The sequence below is a fragment of the Vipera berus genome (genome assembly GCF_964194415.1).
Source record: "Vipera berus genome assembly, chromosome: 7".
In the NCBI taxonomy this organism is placed as follows: domain Eukaryota; kingdom Metazoa; phylum Chordata; class Lepidosauria; order Squamata; family Viperidae; genus Vipera; species Vipera berus.
In genome coordinates, this window is record NC_138209.1 from 54,486,554 (window position 1) to 54,508,210 (window position 21,657).

The window sequence follows — 21,657 nt, forward strand, 5'->3', positions numbered from 1 at the left end:
TGGGGATCTGCAATCCCCCACCCCGCTCCGGAGCTCCGGAGGCGCCCGACCTAGGCCCCATCCCCCCATGATCTGTCCCGAACCTGGACTGAACAACGGTTGGTGGACACCCCCCAAATTCCAACCAAGGCCGCAATCTCTCCCCCCTCCCTAATCCTTTAAAATATCTAGATAACAAACAAACCAGGGGTCTCTTCCTAAATTTATACTGGAGACTCCTATCCCTGCCCAACCATCTCTCAGAGTCCCAACAATTGGGCCCGTCATCAAGAGGAGAGGTAAAAAAGAAGGCGGGTCACACCCAGGAAGGGGGAGCACCCCTGAGAGCGAATAAATCCATGCTAGAGTAAGATAGGCGAGCCATAATTGTCCATGTGAGTCCAGCAAAGGCAGTCCCATGATCGATAAATGTGGTCCAAGATCAGAAGGTAGATAGACATCCAGTCCGCCAAACCAGCTCTACTCTCACTCAAGCTGGATAACCTCTGAAGCAGGTCGGCCACCGTCCTCTCACAACCGTAACAGGCCTGATTGGGGAAGCGGAACGGAATGAACATCCAGGGGAAGGCATACCACCCATAGATCTCTCACCTCCAGGGAGGGTAGTGGTGGTACATCTGAGCCACCCTCTCACAGTGACTCAACTCCCGGGTCCTTCTGAGTCCTTTGGGGTCACGGAAGACAGAGGCACTAAGCAGCAATTGTCCGATGGCATAAAAGCCTTCTGATAACATAATAGAAAAGATGTCCCAGCTGCAAAAAAGTCCTTCTTCGTAGCAGGAAAGGGTCAGGCAACAAGCGGGTCCAACACCGGCCAACAGATTGCAACAGGCCTGAGTCCAGCACAACACGCCACACCAAGAGGAGCCATGGAAAACCATACTCCAAAATGCAGTTGGCAGGCCAATGTTAGCCTAAACAGGCCATCACTCAGCCCGGTTGACCACGCATCCATGGTTACCTTAGTGCAGGTGGGGGGGAAAATTAAAATAAAAATCCCCACGAATCTTCCGCCAGGCCACAAACATGGTCTGACTGGCTTCACAGAATGCGGGCGACGCGAAGATGGCCTGTGCCACCCAAAAGCCAGCAACACGGACCATTAACAATCCAACTCCAGGCTGCTTTGGCCATTTCTAACTTGAGCAGCTGCTCTTCCTTTGCCATGCATAAACCTGCTGTGGCTACTGCGGCTTCAACTTGTGCTTGCACTGCCCTGGAGACTCGGGATGAGTGGCTATGACAAGGAGATGTTTTAGAGCACGGGTCGGCAACCCGCAGCTCTGGAGCCGCATGCGGCTCTTTGAGCCATCTCCTGCGGCTCCCAGCCGCCCGGTGCGCGCGCACCTCTTCGAATGGGCAGTGGTGCGCGCGCACCTCTCCAAATGGAGAGTGGCACCGCCCGTTTGGAGAGGTGCGCGCGCACCTCCCCGAATGGGCGGAGGTGCGCGCGTACCTCCGCGCGAAGGGGCAGCGGCGCCGCTCTTTGAGGAAGCTGCCGCGGCTCGTCTGCAAAGCTGCCGAAAGTGGCAGCTTCGCAGACGGGCCGCGGCAGCTTCCTCAAAGAGCGGCGCCCCTGCCCATTCCGAGAGGTGCGCGCGCACCTCTCCGAACGATCGGAGGTGCGCGCGGACTTCCCCAAACCTTTGGAGAGGTGCGCGTGTACCTCCGCGCGAACGGGCAGTGGTGCCGCTCTTTGAGGAAGCTGCCGTGGCCCATCTGTGAAGCTGCCGAAAGCGGCAGCTTTGCAGACGGGCCGTCGCCGTCGGGCAACCGGGAACTGGTTCCATCTCACTTTAAAAAAAATGGCAACTGTGTGCGTCCGCGCATGCGCAAAAAACCGTTTTGCGCATGCGCAAAATGTTTTTTGCACATGCGCGTGCCTGGACACACGCACGCGGCTCCCACTTTTTTTAATTTGTGATGGAACCGGTTCCCAGTGGCTCTTTTCCTTTTTTAGGTTGCCGACCCCTGTTTTAGAGTAACGGGAGGTGCCTGAGACATGAGCTTGCTTTCAAATGCTGCTGTGCGCCTTAGGCCGTGGTGACTTGGGACTCGAGGGCAAAGCTTTCTTGGATGAATGAGAAGATTCATGTGCCCACTGGGATGACGTATGCAAATGACGGGATACTTCGGACTTGGCCTTCTCGAGCGGTGTGACTTTCATGTGTAGTTCAACCTTACTTTCTGTTGTGATTCAGGGTCAGCCTGTGGGTTCGGCAGTTGGGTTGGACGACTCAGAGGAGCAGGGGGGTGTTGAAGAGCTTGCTGAGGGGGTTGGAGAGCTTGCTGAGGGGGTTGGAGAGCTTGCTGATGAGAGCCCTCAGCCAGGCCCCTCCCACCTGGTCATGATGGAGACCCAGCTGTGTGAGCCTGACAGCGTGGATGAAGATGACCCACAGCTGGCCCTGTTCAAGGACGCCCGACGCAGGAGGCAGTCAATCAGGAGTAAACAGAGGAAGGCAATGGGGCACCTCGGAAGGAGGCAGAGAGAAGCCACGCCATGAACTGTATAAAAGGGGAATGCGTGGGAGGGCTGGTTTGCTGAAGGCAACCGCTTGAATAGTTCGTTTCATAGCTCCTGTTTCATGGTTCATGTCTTGTTTTGCTCTGTTTTATGTTAATAAATTTGGCAGGCTTAGTTCCAGCCTCTTGCCGTTTGTAAAGGGGTTGTCCCTGCCTTTTCTGCAGGGCCGGTAGCAGGCTGGTACAGAACACTTTCTAGGAACTTCTTGCATTCCTTGTTTTTTAGTTTGAGGTGTTGCATTTTCTTTTTGAGTGTTGGATCCCCTAGCTGCGACTGGACCTCTTCAAGACGGCGCTCGTAGTCTTTCCATTTGAAGAAAAACTCTTTCTATGAGAGAGTGCGCTCGGGGAAAAGCTCCTCCTTGGATGCCTTGCAGAGTTTCTGTAATTTCTCCCAGTATCTTTCATGGCGTTGATGGAACACATTCCATTTTTCCATCAGACATGACCGCATGACATCTGTTGGCTTTCTTTGTTGCCTGAAGTTGTAGGGTTCCTAGCTATTTTGAACAAAATCAGTGAACCTTGCTCTTTGACCACCAGGTGGTGCTATTTACATGAGCAAATGCAAGTCTGTTGTTTGCAGATCAGCCACCAGGGTGTGCTGTCTACGTGAGTGGAAAGCAAGCCTGTTGTTTACAGATCCACCACTGGGGTGGGCTGTCTGTGTGGGTAGAGGCAAGCCTGTTATTCGCAGAGCAGCCACTGGGGTGCGCTGCTTGCATGAGTAGAGACTTCAGCGAAGTTCACTCTTTGACCACTAGGGCCACTGTCTGCGTGTTTAGAGACTTCAGTGACACTCTTTACCACTAGGGGACGCTTTCTGTGAGTAAAGGCTTCAGCGAAGTTCCTTCTTTAACCACTAGGGGACACCTGTGAGTAAAGGCTTTAGCAAAGTTCTTTCTTTACCACTAGGGGATGCTCTCTGTGAGTAAAGGCTTCAGCGAAGTTCCTTCTTTAACCACTAGGGGCGCTGTTTGCATGGGAAAATGCAAGCCTGTTATTTGCAGATCAGCCACCGGGGGTGCGCTGTTCTGTGTGGGTAAATGCAAGCCTGCTGTTTGCAAGTTGCTACCAGACAGCACTGCTCCTAGACTTCACTTGGAAACAAAGGTCAGCCAAATTTTTTCTTCTTAGAACCATGAAGCTGTAAGCTGGTCTAGAACTTCTAAGGATCTGCCTGTCCGAAGTCAAAATCCCAACCACGGGCTGTGAAACTTGTATGAATGAAATGAAAGTTAATGAAAGTTAATTTGCAGCTTTGTTTCCCTTGAGTTGATCTAGTAGGGACTGGGTAGCTTAGCTTGGCTCAGGCTTTATTTGCAGGTTGCCACCAGAGGGCGCTGCGCATGGGCTTCCCAGAGCGCATTGCTACAAACAGTTTAAATGTTAAGGTGTTTGTATGCAGACAGCATAAATGTAGGCTTATTGTTTGCAGGTTGCCACCAGAGGGTGGTGCTGCATTTAGACTGTGCTTGGAATAGGCTTTTTGCTTTTTGATTCCCTTTAGTGAGCTATAAGTCCTTTGATATCTTGAACATATGCTTTCCAAGAATGGGTGCTAAATCCATTAGCAGTTAAGGAATATTTCTGAGTGTTCTTTATTTTCTTCCCAGAGAAAGGCTGGCTTTATATCTTTAAGCATAAGTCTGGATCAATGCCCTTCTCTCTCTGTCTGCATTCCTTTCATTCCAAAGGGAGGGGTCGACTGAGCTAGGAGTCAGCTTCTTCCCACCAGTTGCCTGGTTACCATGGCAGTTTATTACTTTATTGACCAGCTAGAGGCCTCAAAAGTTGCTGAGCTGCCTTGAGTAATGTGCAGACAAAGGAGACAAATTCTATGAGGAGTACTTTTGGACTGTTTCTTTGCTGACACAAAAGAGTGAGCTGGAATGTAGTTTAAAGTCATCCCAGATGAAAAGTTTGCAAGCTGGCATGCAAGATGTTAGCTTCACTCATTTATTTCAAATGCAAACTGAAATGCTTTGGCTTACAAGCTGGTTGCCATGACATTTAATTATTTCATTGCCCTCTTTTGGCCAGCCAGAGGGCCCCAATAGTTTGCTGAACTGCTCTGATCAACGTGTTTTATGCTGGCTCGTTGAGACAAAGAACAGGATTCTTTAAAGCAATTAGCTAATGTGCAGTTCCCCGCTTTTCTTGAGCTGTTTTGTGTGGGCAGGAAGAAGGACACAGATACAATTCTTTTGAACTTTCAGCAAGGATGCAACCTTTTCCTCTATTTTGGCAAATTAACAGGCAGGGAGATTTAAAACATACATACTGGCTTTCTAAGTGCACTGGCCTCCATGCGATAGGAAAGACAGGGGGGCTGCAGTTCATTGAAATGGTGAGTTTCTTAGAATAGAGGAAGTGGAATTTTCCAGACGTTAGAGGAGAGGAAAAACACAATATTCCTTCACTAATGCAAGCAGACGAAATTGGCATGCAGGTATTTTCTTAGAAGACAAGTTAAATCCTTTTTACTTCAGCCAGATGAAGACTGAGGCATGGGAATTTTTATCGCTTTTTACTGTTCTGGCTCTCAGAACCAAAATGCTTTTGTAGCTCCAGAATCCAGAAAGTATAACTCAATGAAATGGATTTAAACAAACATTTATTGTCCAAGAACTCTAAGCAGACTTACTTTGCAGTAGATTCGTTCGGTCATAATCATATCTGTCCATTTTTGTAGGTAAAAAGAAATAATTCCCCATCTGGTTACAGATGCTGATTGATCCATGCAGCATGGTTGATTAGACAAAGGCTTTTACCACCCTGGCACATAGCCAGGATGTCCTGCAATAAACTTTTAACTCCTCCCACTGTCTAGATAAACTATAGGATTAACAACTAGACTACATTTCCCAGAAGCCATCTCTTAAGGAAACAGCATTAACCCTGTAAATGCTACATGTTCTTACATACAATTTGCTAAGGATACAGTATTAACCCTGTAAATGCTAAATACTATAATACAGTTCTTAATTCCTAAATTAGCTATAATCTGGTCCAGCACACACCGCTTGTTGCTGTCCCAATCCACTGACAGATTCCATTTCCTCAACCAGGCCAATCCTAGGACCATGGTTTCAGTCATTCCAGGAGCCACAATAAAACAAATAGTCTCTCTGTGGATCCCAGCCCTTAGGCTTACTGGCTCTGTTAGGCAGGTTGCAGGTACCCCTCCCATAAGGGAACCATCGAACTGGGAGAATCCCATGGGCTGCGTTAAGTTCCTTAGCCTCAGTCCTAGTTTTTCCACTGTCTGAAGGCTGATTTGACATCAAGTGCAACCCAAATCCAATAAGGCCATGAGGACCCCCTCTTGTTCCCAAAGAGGGCACCAAAATCTCCACCTGAATCATCATAGGGATAATAGTGCCACTTACCATCAGGTCATCTTTTCCTTCACTGTCTCGTTTGTAGAAGACCAAGCCAGGATTGGAATTTCCTCCCCTTCTCTGGATTGGGGAAAGACCTCCATGACTGGTTGAACCACCTGCTTTTTCTCTTTCAGCTTTGCAGGTGTTTTTTTTTTCTTTGCCTGGGCTGGGGCTTGTGCAGATGCCAGTTGTAGTACAAGGCAGTTGGCCACTCGGTGACCTTCCTTCCCACATCGGAAACATGTTCCTGGGCTCTGGTGGGGCTTCTCCCCTATGGTGGAGGGTGCTCCCCATTTCCTTCCATGGGGTACTGGGTGTCTCATGGCCATTCAATGGGGCTGGTTCTCATGTGCAATGTGTTCCAGGTACCTGTTCCATCAGTTCAAGCTTCACATTTGTAGCTAGCTAGTACCATGCTTGGAGGTTGCAAGGCACCCCCACCCCCAAGTATAGGCAGTTGTGATACAGCTCCTTGTTCAACCCCTTCTGGAATTGGTAGACCAGCATATGCTTGGGCCAGTCTCTCAAATGAGCCACTAGGCTGCGGAAATCTTGGATATACTCTGCCCCTGGCTGCTTGCCTTGCCATAGGGAGTGGATGCAGGTCTCTGCTCGCTGGGCTGACGTGAGGTCCTTGAATCTGTCTTGCAAGGCCTACATGAAAGCGTCCAGATTTTTCAGCTCTGGAGCTCCTTTGTCATGGAGAGACACCAGCCGCCCTGTGGCACTCCCTTCTAGGTTAGATGTAATGGCATTGACCCAAGCGCGCTGATCCGGGTTCATCGCTCCATAGCATTCCATCTAGTTCTAGACCTGGGTCAGGAAATAGGCCAGGTTATTGGGTCACCCATCAAACTGGACCATCAGGGGAGGCGGCAATGGGTCCTCTCACACCAAGACGTATCCAGGTGGCAACCCCACTGCTGCCAGGGGGGCTGGAGCAGGGACCCCAGCTACCACTGGGGCTGCATCCACTGGTGGGGAGACAGCAGGGATGGGAAGTGCCATCCCTTAGTGGGGGGCTTCCATCACCCCAAGGAGGGTTGGCACCATCAGCTGCAGGAGGGGAGGAGATGGGGTCAGCAGAGGTTTCATGGCACCCATCTTAGCTCCTGCGATTCCTGCCGTCAGTGAGGTGGCTCCCTGGACCTGCAGTCTGCTGAACTTTCAGCTGTTCCATCAATGGGTTGCGAGCCCTGGCTTGGAACTTCCACTCAGCCAGGTTGTTCCATTCGGCTGCTCATCTGGGGGGACTGCTTGGTCCTGGGCTTCTGCTGCCTTCCCTATGTAGCTTGCCCACCAGACCTTGGGGCCCAGGTAGATTCCTTTCATCACTCTCTCCCCCTTGAACGTGGGCGATTGGGGTGTGTGCCGGGTGCTTGCATTCCAGCTTCGGCTTGAGTCCTTGGAGTCTCTCAAGAGGGGGCTCCCCCCAGCTTTTTCTCCCCATCTGTGTCTTGATTGGCTGCCGATATCTTGAAGTTGCTAACATCCTGGTGGAGTCCAGGTAGGCTACTAGACAGAGAGTTGGTTTAATGTCAACTGCACAGTTGGTAAATCTAAAAAAAGGAACTCCTAGGACATTGTTTTTCCAAGAGTATAAAACTTTACTGAATAAGCCACGTTGGCACAGAAGAAGTGAAACCAGCTTAATCCCCCCTTTTCTCTTCGGGCCACCCATAGTCCAAAACGTCCATCAATCATGCCTCTTCATTTTGGTATGGGAAATAGTCTGCAATGCCAGGATATCTGCTCAGGGTGCCCTTGGATGCCATCAAGATCTCATGGTACATGCAGGTGGATGCTTGAGTACCGTTCTCCCTCCCCTGTATTCTAATCATTCTCTCCCTATTATTGTCAACCTGTGAGTGAAGAGGAAGTGTGGGTGAAAGTGAGTATCAGTCTTGACAGTTGCTTTGGTATTGTAGCACCTAATTAGTATGGGTGATTTTTCTGTACAAATGCTTTTCTAGTTTGCCATTGTGGTCTCTTCTAATCAGTATGTCCAGGAAGGGTAGCGAATTGTTGTTTTCTTCTTCTCTAGTCAACTGAATTTCTTTAAAAACATTGATAGTTCTGTGGGTGTATACTAATTGGTCTTTTTTATTATGGTGAAGGTGTGGTCTACATATCTGATCCATATTTTTGGGTGTACTTATGGAAGTGCTATGGCTTCTAGGCATTACATGATGACCTCCACTATAAGTTCTCAAAGCAGTGATCCCATAAGTGTACCTTTAATTTGTTGATAAATTTATTCATTAAATATGTAGTTAAGCAGAGGTTTATGAGATCCATAATCCTTGGTGCTTCAATCTTCATATATTCAGTTAAGTCAGGTGTACTGTGGAATGGATAAGAAGCAGCAGACCCATCTTCCCATGTTTCTATGGATGCCCCAAAATACACAAACCTAGCATATCCCTCCATCCAATCATATTACTACCAAGGACCCCTACATACAGCATTGCAAAAGAATCAACACAAAATCTTGGGCACCTTACAAGAGGAAGCAAACACTCCATTAACTCTCCACTACAGTGCCTTTCCCCTTCATGGATTACTGCCCTGTCGTGGCGAAGGGGCTTGCGTAATTCAATGAAGCTATGAGCTATGCCGTGCAGGGCCACCCAAGACGGACAGGTCATAGCAGAGAGTTCTGACAAAACGTGATACACTGGAGAAGGAAATGGCAACCCACTCCAGTATCTTTGCCATGAAAACCCTATGGACAGTACCAAAAGGCAAAACGATATGACGCTGGAAGATGAGCCCCTCAGGTCGGAAGGCGTCCAATATGCTACTGAGGAAGAGCAGAGGGCTAGTACTAGTAGCGCCAGAAAGAATGAAGCGACTGGGCCAAAGCCGAAAGGACGCTCAGCTGTGGATATGTCTGGTGGTGAAAGGAAAGTCCGATGCTGTAAAGATTTTTTCTCCATAGGAACCTGGAATGTAAGATCCATGAATCAAGGCAAGCTGGACGTGGTCAAACAAGAGATGACAAGACTGAACATCGACATCTTAGGTATCAGCGAACTAAAATGGACAGGAATGGGTGAATTTAATTCAGATGACCATCAGGTATACTACTGCGGGCAAGAATCCCTCAGAAGAAACGGAGTAGCCTTCATAGTCAATAAAAGAGTAGGAAAAGCAATACTGGGATACAATCCTCAAAATGACAGAATGATCTCAGTTCGAATCCAAGGCAAACCATTCAATATCACAGTAGTCCAAGTCTATGCCCCAACCACCGGTGCTGAAGAGGATGAAATTGACCGGTTCTATGAAGCCCTACAGCACCTTATAGAACTAACACCAAAAAATGATGTCCTTATCATCATGGGGGATTGGAATGCTAAAGTAGGAAGCCAAAAGATAACCGGAATAACAGGCAAGTTTGGCCTTGGAGTACAAAATGAAGCAGGGCACAGGCTGATAGAATTTTGTCAAGAGAATACGATGGTCATAGCAAACACTCTTTTCCAACAACCCAAGAGACGGCTCTACACATGGACATCACCAGACGGTCAACACAGAAATCAGATTGACTATATGCTCTGCAGCCAAAGATGGAGAAGCTCTATACAGTCAGTAAAAACAAGACCAGGAGCTGACTGTGGCTCAGACCATGAGCTTCTTGTTGCAAAGTTTAGGCTTAAACTGAAGAAAGTAGGGGAAAGCACTAGGCCAGTCAGGTATGAATTAAATCATATCCCTGTTGAATATACAGTAGAGGTGACAAATAGATTTAAGGAATTAGATCTGATAGACAGGGTGCCTGAAGAACTATGGACAGAGGTTCGCAACATTGTACAAGAGGTAGCAACCAAAACCATCCCAAAGAAAAAGAAATGCAAGAAAGCAAAATGGCTGTCTGAGGAAGCTTTGCAAATAGCTGAGGAAAGGAGGGAAGCAAAAGGCAAGGGAGAAAAAGAAAGATACGCCCAATTGAATGCAGAATTCCAGAGAATAGCTAGAAGAGATAAGAATGCCTTCTTAAATGAACAGTGCAAAGAAATAGAAGAAAACAATAGAATAGGGAGGACCAGAGATCTTTTCAAGAAAATTGGAGAGATGAATGCAAAAATGGGCGAGATTCAATGCAAAAATGGGCATGATAAAGGACCAAAATGGCAGGGACCTAACAGAGGCAGAAGAGATTAAGAAGAGATGGCAAAATTACACAGAAGAACTATACAAGAATGAGCTTAACGTCCCTGATAATCACAATGAGGTGGTCACTGACCTCGAGCCAGACATCCTAGAATGTGAAGTGAAGTGGGCCTTAGAAAAGCTGAGCAACAACAAAGCTAGTGGAGGTGACAGTATTCCAGCTGAGCTATTCAAAATCTTAAAAGACGATGCAGTAAAAGTGCTACACTCAATTTGTCAGCAAATTTGGAAAACTCAACAGTGGCCACAGGATTGGAAAAGATCAGTTTACATTCCAATTCCAAAGAAAGGCAGTGCCAAAGAATGTTCAAACTATCGCACCATTGCACTCATTTCTCATGCTAGTAAAGTTATGCTTAAAATCCTACAAGCTAGACTTCAGCAATATGTGGATCGAGAACTACCAGAAGTACAGGCAGGATTTCGAAGAGGCAGAGGAACTAGAGATCAAATTGCCAACATACGCTGGATCATGGAGAAAGCTAGAGAGTTCCAGAAAAACATCTACTTCTGCTTCATTGACTATGCTAAAGCCTTTGATTGTGTGGATCATAACAAACTGTGGCAAGTTCTTAAAGAGATGGGAGTACCAGAACATCTTATTTGTCTCTTGAGAAACCTATATGCGGGCCAAGAAGCAACAGTGAGAACTGGACACGGAACCACTGATTGGTTCAAAATTGGGAAAGGAGTCCGGCAAGGCTGTATACTGTCGCCTTGCCTATTTAACTTATATGCAGAGCACATCATGAGAAAGGCAGGGTTAGAGGAATCAAAAGTTGGAGTTAAGATTGCTGGAAGAAATATCAACAACCTAAGATATGCAGATGATACCACTCTAATGGCAGAAAGTGAAGAAGAACTGAAGAGCCTCTTGTTGCGGGTGAAGAAGGAGAGTGCAAAAGTTGGGTTGAAACTAAACATTAAGAAAACCAAGATCATGGCATCTGGCCTTCTCAATTCCTGGCAAATAGATGGGGAAGAAATGGAGGTAGTGACAGATTTTATTTTCCTGGGCTCCAAGATCACTGCAGATGGGGACTGTAGTCAAGAAATTAAAAGACGCTTGCTCCTCGGGAGGAAAGCCATGGCAAATCTAGACAGCACACTAAAAAGCAGAGACATCACCCTGTCAACAAAGGTGCGTATAGTCAAGGCTATGGTCTTCCCAGTTGCAATGTATGGCAGTGAAAGTTGGACCATAAGAAAGGCTGAGCACAAAAGAATTGAGGCCTTTGAACTCTGGTGCTGGAGAAGACTCCTGCGAGTCCCTTGGACTGCAAGGCGATCAAACCGGTCAGTCCTAGAGGAGATCAACCCTGACTGCTCTTTAGAAGGCCAGATCCTGAAGTTAAAACTCAAATACTTTGGCCACCTAATGAGGAGGAAGGACTCACTGGAGAAGAGCCTAATGCTTGGAAAGATTGAGGGCAATAGAAGAAGGGGACGACAGAGAATGAGGTGGCTGGATGGAGTTACTGAAGCAGTAGGTGTGAGCTTAAATGGACTCCAGAAGATGGTAGAGGACAGGAAAGCCTGGAGGAACATTGTCCATAGGGTCGCGATGGGTCGGACACGACTTCGCAACTAACAACAACAACAACAGTGCCTTCGAACAATCAGGGATGTGACTATAGATGAGGATGAAATCATGATCTCTTTTGATGTCACAGCCCTGTTCCTGGATCCTTAGATTCAGAATTAGCCAAAGAACCCACCCCAATCCATATCTTAGGAAAGAAGAACTCTTGGAGACAGGATTGTCCAAACAGGAACTTTTAATAAAACATGGTTGACAATGGATAATCTAGACAGGATCTGGAAACTGTGTTGCAGATCGATACTTTTAAAGTGTCTCCAAGTAAAAACCCCTCTCCTCAGACCATTTGGTCAGTCTCGGATCAATCAGGTTCCATGTGTCAAAACCCCTCATGGGAGAAAAGAAACATCAGTACATTTACAACATTGTTACTTCCTCCCCTTCACATTCCAGTCGGAGATACAAACCAGAATCCCCCCCTCTTTCTTTGTTCTTCTTAATTCAAAGGTTTTCTTCCCTGGTCTTTGTGATGGCCTCCAGGCAGGCTGAATAATCAACCTTGCATCTAAGGGATAGAGATGGCCAATTAACATATTTTCTTCCCCTCCTTGGGAATGGCAGAATCCAGTAAGGGGGTGAGATTTAGGTTTGCACAGACAGGGAGTTAGGAATGGAATATAAATGGATTCTGACAATTTGCCCTCCTCTTACAAAAAAAGATAGGTCCACCTATAGAAGAAACAAAATATAAATGTTTGTTAGGATATTCTGTATGAAACTTCTTAAACAACTTAGGTGCTCTAATGTGATGTTTATTGACCCACTCATTTTCTGAGGAGGGGAGGTGTTTCCAAGCTACTAGATATTGAATTGCTCCATGATGTTTCCTAGAATCCAGGATTTCTTTCACTTTGAAGTGTTGTTCTCCTTCCACCATGATAGGAGGTGGTGGTGGTGGTGTTTTTGTTCGTAGGTGTGACTGTTGTTCTCTTTTTACTAAACTGCAGTGAAAAATTGGGTTTATCTGCCTAAGAATTTTGGGTAATTCTAATTCTACTGTTACTGGGTTTATGATTCTATTAATTGGAAAAGGTGCAATATATTTTGGTCCGAATTTTTTACAGGGTTGTAGGGATTTAAGATATTTTGTGGATAAATATACCATCTCTCCCACACTGAATGGTTTGGGATCGACTCTTTTTTTGTCCACCTGTGTTTTGTATGCTTGTCTAGCTTTGTCTAAAGCTTTCCTAATGATATGGCAAGGTGTTTTATAATTGTGCAATCTATTCCTTCGGTGCTGGGATTACCGGTTCATTTGGGGTTAGTTCTGACATGGGGTTGAAACTTTGACCGACAGCTATTTTACAAGGAGTGTAACCTGTGCTGGAGTAGACTGCATTATTATATGCCACTTCTGCAAAAGGTAGTAGGTCTGTCCAATTTGTTTGCTGGAAATTAATAAAGCATCTTAAATATTGCTCAAGTACTGAGTTCGACCATTCAGCTGAACCTCCCATCTGAGGATGATGACTAGATGACAGTCCTTGGGTGTTTCCTAAAAGGGATAAAAATTCTTTCCGAAATGCCGATGTAAATTGCACCCCCCGTCAGATATTATGCGTTGTGGTGCCCCATGCAATCTGTAAATATGCTGCATGAAAAGTTTCCCTAAGGCTTTTGTGGTGTGGATCTTTTGGCAAGGGATAAAGTGCACTTGTTTGGAAAACAAATCTGTGACCGTCCAGTCTACAGTGTTTTCGTTGCTTTCTGGTAATTCCACTATAAAATCCATGGCTATTTTTTTCCATGGGGCTGAGGGGTTCGCCACTGGTTGTAACAGTCCTGGTGATTTCCCTTGCAGCCTGTTAGCTGTCACACAAGTTTGGCAACTGGCCACATAGCTTTCTATGTCCTTTTTCATGGATGGCCACCAAAATTGCCTTATATATAGGGTTTCTTATGTATAGAGTTTTTACAAACCTGAAATGTCCTGCTGATTTTGTATCATGGCACAACTGCATGAAATTGATCCTCTGGGTGGCAGGTATGTATAACTTCTCACCCACCCAGGGTAGTACATCTTTGATTGTGCACACATGTCTATTTTTCTGGAACCATCCATCAGTTTCGAAAGACTTCCGGAATTATATTCCAGTTTGGCAATCCACCCTCGGCTTCATTCTCGCTTGGGTCCTGGTGGTGACTGGTGCTGCCAGTTGTTCAGGCATGAGTGGTTTAGCATCAGTGGCTTGTGTGCTGTTATATTGGGGCATGCGAGATAATGCATCTGCCATGAAATTCTTCCCCCCGGTAAGTGTTTGAGAGTGAAACGGAATTGGTGAAAATGTTGTGACCAGCAGGCTTACTTAGGAGTGAGTTTTCTGGATGTTTTTAGTGCTTCCAAATTTTTGTGGTCTTTCCAGACCTGGAAGGGGATTTTATTTCCTTCAAGGAAATGGTGCCATGTAAGTAATGACCACCTTACAGCGTATGCCTCCTTTTCCCACACGGGCCAACATTGTTCTGTCTCTGTGAGTTTCCTGGACGTATATGCACATGGCTGCAATGCCCCCTCGTCATTTTCCTGTAATAATACAGCTCCCACTGCCACATTGCTAGCGTCTGCCTGTATTACAAAAGGCTTATCGGGATCTGGGTGTCTCAGGACAGATTCAGCAGAAAAAAAAGTCTCTTTAACCTCTCAAATGCTGCTTGACAATCCATTGTCCACTTCAGGGGCTCACTGGGTTTCACTGAGGACCCCCCCTTCATTTTCAACAAGTTTGTGAGGGCCAGGGCTATTTGGGGAAACGAAGGGATTAATTGGCGGTAGAAGTTTGCAAACCCCAGGAAACTTTGCAATTTCTTCCTTGTGTGGGGGGTGCCCATTCTAATACTGCCCTGACTTTCTCAGGGTCCATTTCGATGCCCTCTGTGGATATGCAATACCCAGGTAGTCTATTCGTTCCTGGTGGAATTCACATTTCGATAATTTCGCATATAGGTGGGCAGCCCGCAATTTTTTCAAAACTGCTCTGACTAGGTAAACATGCTTCTCTTTGGTCTCAGTGAAGATAAGGATGTCATCTAGGTAAACCAGGACACCTTTATATAGGTGCTCTCTTAGCACTTCATTAATTAATGGCATAAAAATTGCAGGGGCCCCTTGCAGTCCAAATGGCAGGACTTTGAACTGGTAGCAACCCATTGGGCAATTGAACGCAGTCTTCCATTTGTCTCCTTCCTTAATCCTAATGCGGTAGTATGCTTTTCTCAGGTCTAGTTTGGTAAAAATCCTTCCTTTCGATAGGTGGGATAGCATATCCTTCATTGGGGGTAGGGGATACAGATTACATTCACTAACTGTGTTAAGAGATCTATAATCCATGCACAAACAAAGACAGCCGTCCTTCTTCCTGAATAGGACCGGGGCGGCCACTTTGGGTTTGGCAGGCTCAATAAATCCCCTTTCTAGGTTTTTTTTAATGAATCTTTCCATCTCCACCATTTCTTTTAGGCTCATGGTGTACATCCTGGGCTTTGGGAGTTTTGCCCTGTGTTTGAATTTTATAGCACAGTCTGTGGGTCAGTGAGGGGGAAGCTCATCTGCCCGTTCCTCATTGAAAACTTCAGCAAGGTCCCTGTATTCCTCCAGTATTTCTGGTAACCCCTTCTCTTCCCTCACTGATGCTGTCTCCTCTCTTCGGGTTGGGAGGGTGCTTTGGGTTTTTACATTCCTATGTTCTCCCTCTGAGAAGTTGAGTTCTGCTGTCCTCCAATTTACCCAGGGTTTCCATTTCTTCAGGCATTCCAGTCCTAATATCCTTGGGCATTCCATGCCTGGGGTCACTACAAACGTTATGTCTTCCTCATGAATCTCCAGGGACAGGTGAACTGGTAAGGTGGCTAGGGTAGCTGGGACCCCCCCCCCGCTATGGACCCATCTAACTGGCCAAAGGAGATTGGTTGTTTTAGTCTCCTCACTGGAATGCCCAAATTCCCCACCAGTGTCGGGCTGATGAGGCAGCGGGTGCAGCCAGAGTCTATTAGGGCTTTTACTTTGATGGCTTTGGGCATGGAGGAAGCTAATATAGTCACTGTCTTAAGGATGGGTGGAATGGATCCACTTGCCAATGTTTCTTCCTCCAAGCTGTCTTCTGAGATGTCCACCAAACCTGCGGTGTAGGCCAAAATCCCTTCCCAGTCCTTGGCAGGGTTTGGGGACTCTCCAGCTTCTGTCCCCCTCATGGCAGGTTCTTTTGGGTTGTCTTGGGACTTCCCTGGTCTCCTGGAGGGTGATGCCTCTGATTTGCACTGAGGGGCTTTTTAGTGGTGTTCTGCAGTGCGATGACCCTCTCTCCTGCATTTGAAACAGCCTGTTGATTTCTTAGCCGTGGATGGTGGTTTTGCTGGCTCGCATATTTGCTCAGCGGTGGGTGGGCCCATGGTTTCCCCCAGTGGTGCCTTTTTAGTAGGTCTATCTCCTCCTCCTCTGCCAGGACATACCAGTCATTGAGATGGTGTGGGTCTCCTCAAGGCAGGCAAGCATCATACAGGTCGTAGTTTAGCCCGTCTTTGAAATGGCTAAGGAGGATGTCTTCCAGCCAGTTCAGCTTGCTGGCAATGGCTTGAAATTCTTGTGTATATTCAGCCACCAGCTGTCTGCCCTGACTTACCATTTTGATTCTCTCCCGGGCCTTACGATCAGCCAAAGGGTCCTCAAACCGCCTCCTCAGGGATGACATGAATCGTTGAAGTCGTTGAGTTCTGGGGCATTGGAGTCATGCAGGTTCACCACCCAGTCTGCAGCCTGTCCGTCCAGGGCGGATTGCATGATGCAGATGCAGGCTTTGGCACTGCAGATGTCCTGTCCGTATTGTTCCATATAGCTGAGGACGTGGTGGGTCTCCCCTGAATTTTGCTTCCAGGGGCAGTAGTCTCTGAATGGATCAGTGTCTCCGCAGTGGGCGGTATTGCCCCCCATCCTGATCCCCATCTGTGGCTTGGCGGGGGGTGGGTGCTGCTCAGGCGGCAGCTCCTGGTCCAGCAGACGGACCCGGTGTTGCAGGTTGCAGATCCTCCTCACTGTCTCTCCAGTTGCAGCCCCAGGTGATGCTGCGCCTGTGGTATTCAGGTTTCTCCTCTCTGTTCTGTACCAGCCTGCTACCGGCCCTGCAGAAAAGGCAGGGACAACCCCTTTTACAAGAAGGCAAGAGGCTGGAATTACGCCTGCCAAATTTATTGCTACAAAAACAAATAGAACAAGACACAAACCAAGAAACAGGAGCTTTTCAAGCGGTTGCCTTCAGCAAACCAGCCCTCCCACGCATTCACCCTTAAATACAGTTCAGGGCGTGGCTTCTCTCTGCCTCCTTCCGAGGAGCCCCATTGCCTTCCTCTGTTTACTCCTGATTGACTGCCTCCTGTGTCGGGCGTCCTTGAACAGGGCCAGCTGTGGGTCATCTTCATCCACACTGTCAGGCTCACACAGCTGGGTCTGCGTCGTGACCAGATGAGAGGGGCCTGGCTGAGGACTCTCATCAAGCTCTTCAACACCCCCCTCCTCCTCCTCCTCTGAGTCATCCGACCCAACTGCCGAACCCACAGGCTGACCCTGAATCACAACACTCTCTTAGTGAGCTAAGGGTTTTCTTCATCAGGTCAATAGCTTTCCCTAGGATCCACTCCTCTTCACTGACATGCAGGGAGCTCTCCATCTCTTGCCTCCATTCAGGCTGGTGCCCACCCTGCCTCAGGGTCACTTTCCTTGATGCCTTTTCCCACTCACTTTTCCTTCCAATGCCCACCGCGGTTTGAGGTCTCACGTCGCCACCTGTTCTATGGAGGAATATGACGCTTCAGCTTCCAGTCGTTGGTGGGGTTTTGTTCGGGGCCAAAGTTCCCTTTCCATGGAGCTTTCCTCCTTCCTTGCTTCATTGTTAGACATTGTATTTTTTGTAAAGTCCCTGGTAAGATTCTCCCTTCCAGGTTGACTCTTAATACAGATCCTGTCTAATGTCAGAACCAACCCTAATCCACATCTTAGGAAAGAAGAACTCTTGGAGACAGGATTGTCCAAACAGGAACTTTTAATAAAACATGGTTGACAATGGATAATCTAGACAGGATCTGGAAACTGTGTTGCAGATCAATACTTTTAAAGTGTCCCCAAGTAAAAACCCCTCTCCTCAGACCTTTTGGTCAGTTTCGGATCAATCAGGTTCCATGTGTCAAAACCCCTCGTGGGAGAAAAGAAACATCAGTACATTTACAACATTGTTACTTCCTCCCCTTCACATTCCAGTCGGAGATACAAACCAGAATCCCCCCTTTCTTTGTTTTTCTTAATTCAAAGGTTTTCTTCCCTGGTCTTTGTGATGGCCTCCAGGCAGGCTGAATAAACAACCTTGCATCTAAGGGATAGAGATGGCCAATTAACATCTTCTCTTCCCCTCCTTGGGAATGGCAGAATCCAGTAAGGGGGTGAGATTTAGGTTTGCACAGATAGGGGGTTAGGAATGGAATATACAGTAAATAGATTCTGACAGACTGCATTGTTCCACAGCACACTTGACTTAACTGAAGATCATTACATAATCCTGAAATATCCTCTTAATTCCTATGAATCTATAAACTGATAAAATGCTAAACAGAATTGTATAGAGTTTTCTGTATATCAGTTTCATATTAAAAGATATTTAAACTTCTGTAAGACTTCAGAACTTCAAATATATTGTATTTACAAAATTTATTTTTATTTTATTTTAATCCCATTTATATCCCGCCCTTCTCCGAAGACTCAGGGTGGCTTACAATTTAAGCACAAACCAATGTGCTTAATGATAGTTTAAGCAAAGATACATAGGTAAAATATTATGGAAACATACAAAGCTTGATAATTCTTCACCATCAACATTCCTTTTATAAATATAGTATGTTGAGTTTAAGTACATAACTTCATAATGAAATTATTAGAATAAATTCAGAATTAACCCAAGTGTAATCAGTTAAATACAACTAAGTTTTTTTCTTGATTCCAGGGATGGACTACTGTTGCGAACCAAATCTGAAGATATGATATCCCAGCTTCAGACCAATCTTTTGGGAACCATGCTGACATCTAAAGCTGCTGTAAAGAGTATGATTCAACAGCAGGGTGGTGCTATTGTTAATGTTGGTATGTCTAGCTAAACAAACTTGGATTCAATGTTTTAGTACTATGTTTAATACATTATTTTTCTGGAAATAATGTAAGTTGTGTTTAAAAATATTTTTGTATAAGTTAATATATATGAAAGTTATTATAAAAATCCCTAATATTTTGGATCTAAAATTCTTCTTTGTATGTGGTATCTTTTACCTACAGAAAGTGCTTTACATTTCAGCATAAAATGATACTTAATAGAATAACAGTGGTGGGGACCATGGGGGTCTTCTAATTCAACTCTCTGTTCAAGCAGGAAACCCCATACCATGTCAGACAAATGGCTGTCCAATATCTTCTTAAAATCTCCAGTGTTGGAGCATCCACAACATCTGGAGTCAAGTCATTTCACTGATTAATTGTTTTAACTGTCAGGAAATTTCTCCTTAGTTCTGGGTTGCTTCTCTTCATCCATTGCTTCTTGTCCTGCCTTGTGGTGCTTTGGAAAATAGGTTGACCCTCTCTTCCTTGTGACAGCCCTGTAGATATTAGAATAGTACTATCATGGTAACCCTAGTCCTTCTTTTCATTAAACTAGGCATACTCAATTCCAGCAATTGTTCTTAATATGTTTTAGCCTCCAGTTCCTTAATAATCTTTGTTCCTTTTCTTTGATGCATTAAGAAACTATAAGACTGTCAAGGATGCTGATTACAACCATCCTTATTAATTGCAGTATGCCAGATCAAGCTATTTGAATAACAACTAATTCATGTACAGTAGGTCATTTCTCTGTTCTGCGTGTCAGAATGGGTTAATTCTCCTTTAGGGTGTTACATTAAGTTTCTGTCTTTATTTCCTTTCCTTACCAGTTGTAAACTTTGTCACCTTGTAGCTGATGCTCATGGGTCTTCTGGGTATAAGAGATCAAGGACTCACTGCCATCTGTTGGTTTTGAAATTTTTATTTATTTTTATTTATTTAGAAAATTTGTATTGCCGCCTACTCACACATGATTTATTTATTTATTTGGATTTATATACCGCCCCTCTCTGAAGGGACTCGGGGCGGTGTACAGGGCGATTAAAACACTATAAATAACACATAATGTATAAAAATTAAAATAGAATTAAATTAAATAGCCCTAAACAATAAACACATTCTAAAATTTAATTTTTTTTAAATTTTAAAAATCTAAAATCCCAGTCCATCAGTCCAGGCCGGCAAGTTCAAATAGCCAAGTCTTCAGGTCGCGGCAAAACGAGCGAAGGTCGGGAGCCATCCGGAGCTCAACCGGAAGCTGATTCCAGAGGGCAGGCGTGCCCACAGAGAATGCTGTCCCCTTGGGGGCCACCAGTCGACATTCCCTGACTGACGGCACCCTGAGGAGGCCCTCTCTGTGGGAGCGCACAGGGCGATGGGAAGTTGACGCCGGCAAAAGGTGCTCCCGTAAATAACCCGGACCCAGGCCATTTAGGTCTTTATAGGTCATCACCAGCACCTTGAATCTCACCCGAAAGACAACTGGAAGTCAATGCAGCTCGCGGAGCAGAGGTGTTACATGGGAGTATCGGGAAACCCCCATCACAACTCGCGCGGCCGCATTCTGCACCAGCTGGAGCCTCCAAGTGGTACTCAAGGGCAGCCCCATGTAGAGAGCGTTGCAGTAGTCTATCCGAGAGGTCACGAGCGCATGAGTGACTGTGCACAGGGCATCCCGGTCCAAATAGGGCCGCAACTGGCACACTAGGCGAACCTGGGCAAAAGCCCCCCTGGTCACAGCTCCTATATGCTCTTCAAAATTGAGCTGTGAATCAAGGAGGATGCCCAAGTTGCGAGCCCTATCTACGGGGGGGGTAACACCTCACCCCCTATAGATAAAGATGGAATAGAATGGACAACCCGAGATGCCGGTACGCACAGCCACTCGGTCTTGTCGGGATTTAGACGAAGCCTGTTCCTCCCCATCCAGACCCTCACCGCCTCCAGGCAACGGGACATCACGGAGAGGGCATCACTGAGTTGATCTGGGGTGGAAATAAAAAGCTGGGTATCATCAGCGTACTGATGATACCCCACCCCAAAACCACAAATGATCTCACCCAGCGGCTTCATATAGATGTTGAACAGGAGAGGTGAGAGGACCGACCCCTGAGGAACTCCGCAAATGAGAGGCCTCGAGGTCGACCTCTGTCCCCCTGCCAGCACTGACTGCGAATGACCCAGAAGGTAGGAGGAGAACCACTGTAAGACAGTGCCACCCACTCCCAACCCCCTGAGGCGCCGCAGTAAGATACCAAGGTCGATGGTATCAAAAGCCGCTGAGAGGTCTAATAGGACTAGGACAGAGGAGCAACCCCTGTCCCGAGCCCGCCAGAGATCATTCACCAGTGCGACCATTGCCGTCTCCGTGCTGTACCCGGGCCTAAAGCCCAATTGGTAGGGGTCCAGATAATCCGCTTCCTCCAGGAACAGAGGAAGCTGATGAACCACCACACTCTCAACAACCTTCGCTAAAAAGCGAAGGTTGGAGACCAGACGGTAGTTATTCAAAATGGCCGGGTCCAGAGCAGGCTTCTTGAGGAGGGGCCTCACCACCGCCTCCTTCAAGGCGGCGGGGAAGCTACCCTCTCTCAAAGAAGCAGTTATTACTGCCTGGAGCCAGCCTCGTGTCCCCTCCCGTGCTGCAAAAACCAGCCAGGAGGGGCACGGGTCCAGTAAACAAGTGGTGGAACTCAGCTTCCTCATGATCCTGTCCACTTCTTCCGGAGTCACAGGATCGAATTCTTCTCAAGTAATATTCCCAAGACCGCTTGATTCCCCATCATCAGACTCTGCTCAGTCGGAGTCCAAGCCAGCCCGAATCTGAGCGATTTTATCTG

General features: G+C 46.6%; 1 protein-coding gene across 3 annotated transcripts in view; it reads left to right on the top strand.

Moving 5' to 3' along the window:
* Nucleotides 1–21,657, top strand: part of CBR4 (carbonyl reductase 4) — a 46,010-nt gene that overhangs the window by 13,446 nt on the left and 10,907 nt on the right. For all 3 annotated transcript variants that reach the window (XM_081333244.1, XM_081333245.1, XM_081333243.1), the window contains one exon: nt 18,672–18,808. In XM_081333244.1, coding sequence (XP_081189370.1) covers nt 18,672–18,808 — 137 coding nt within the window. The remainder of the gene's footprint in view (nt 1–18,671; nt 18,809–21,657) is intronic.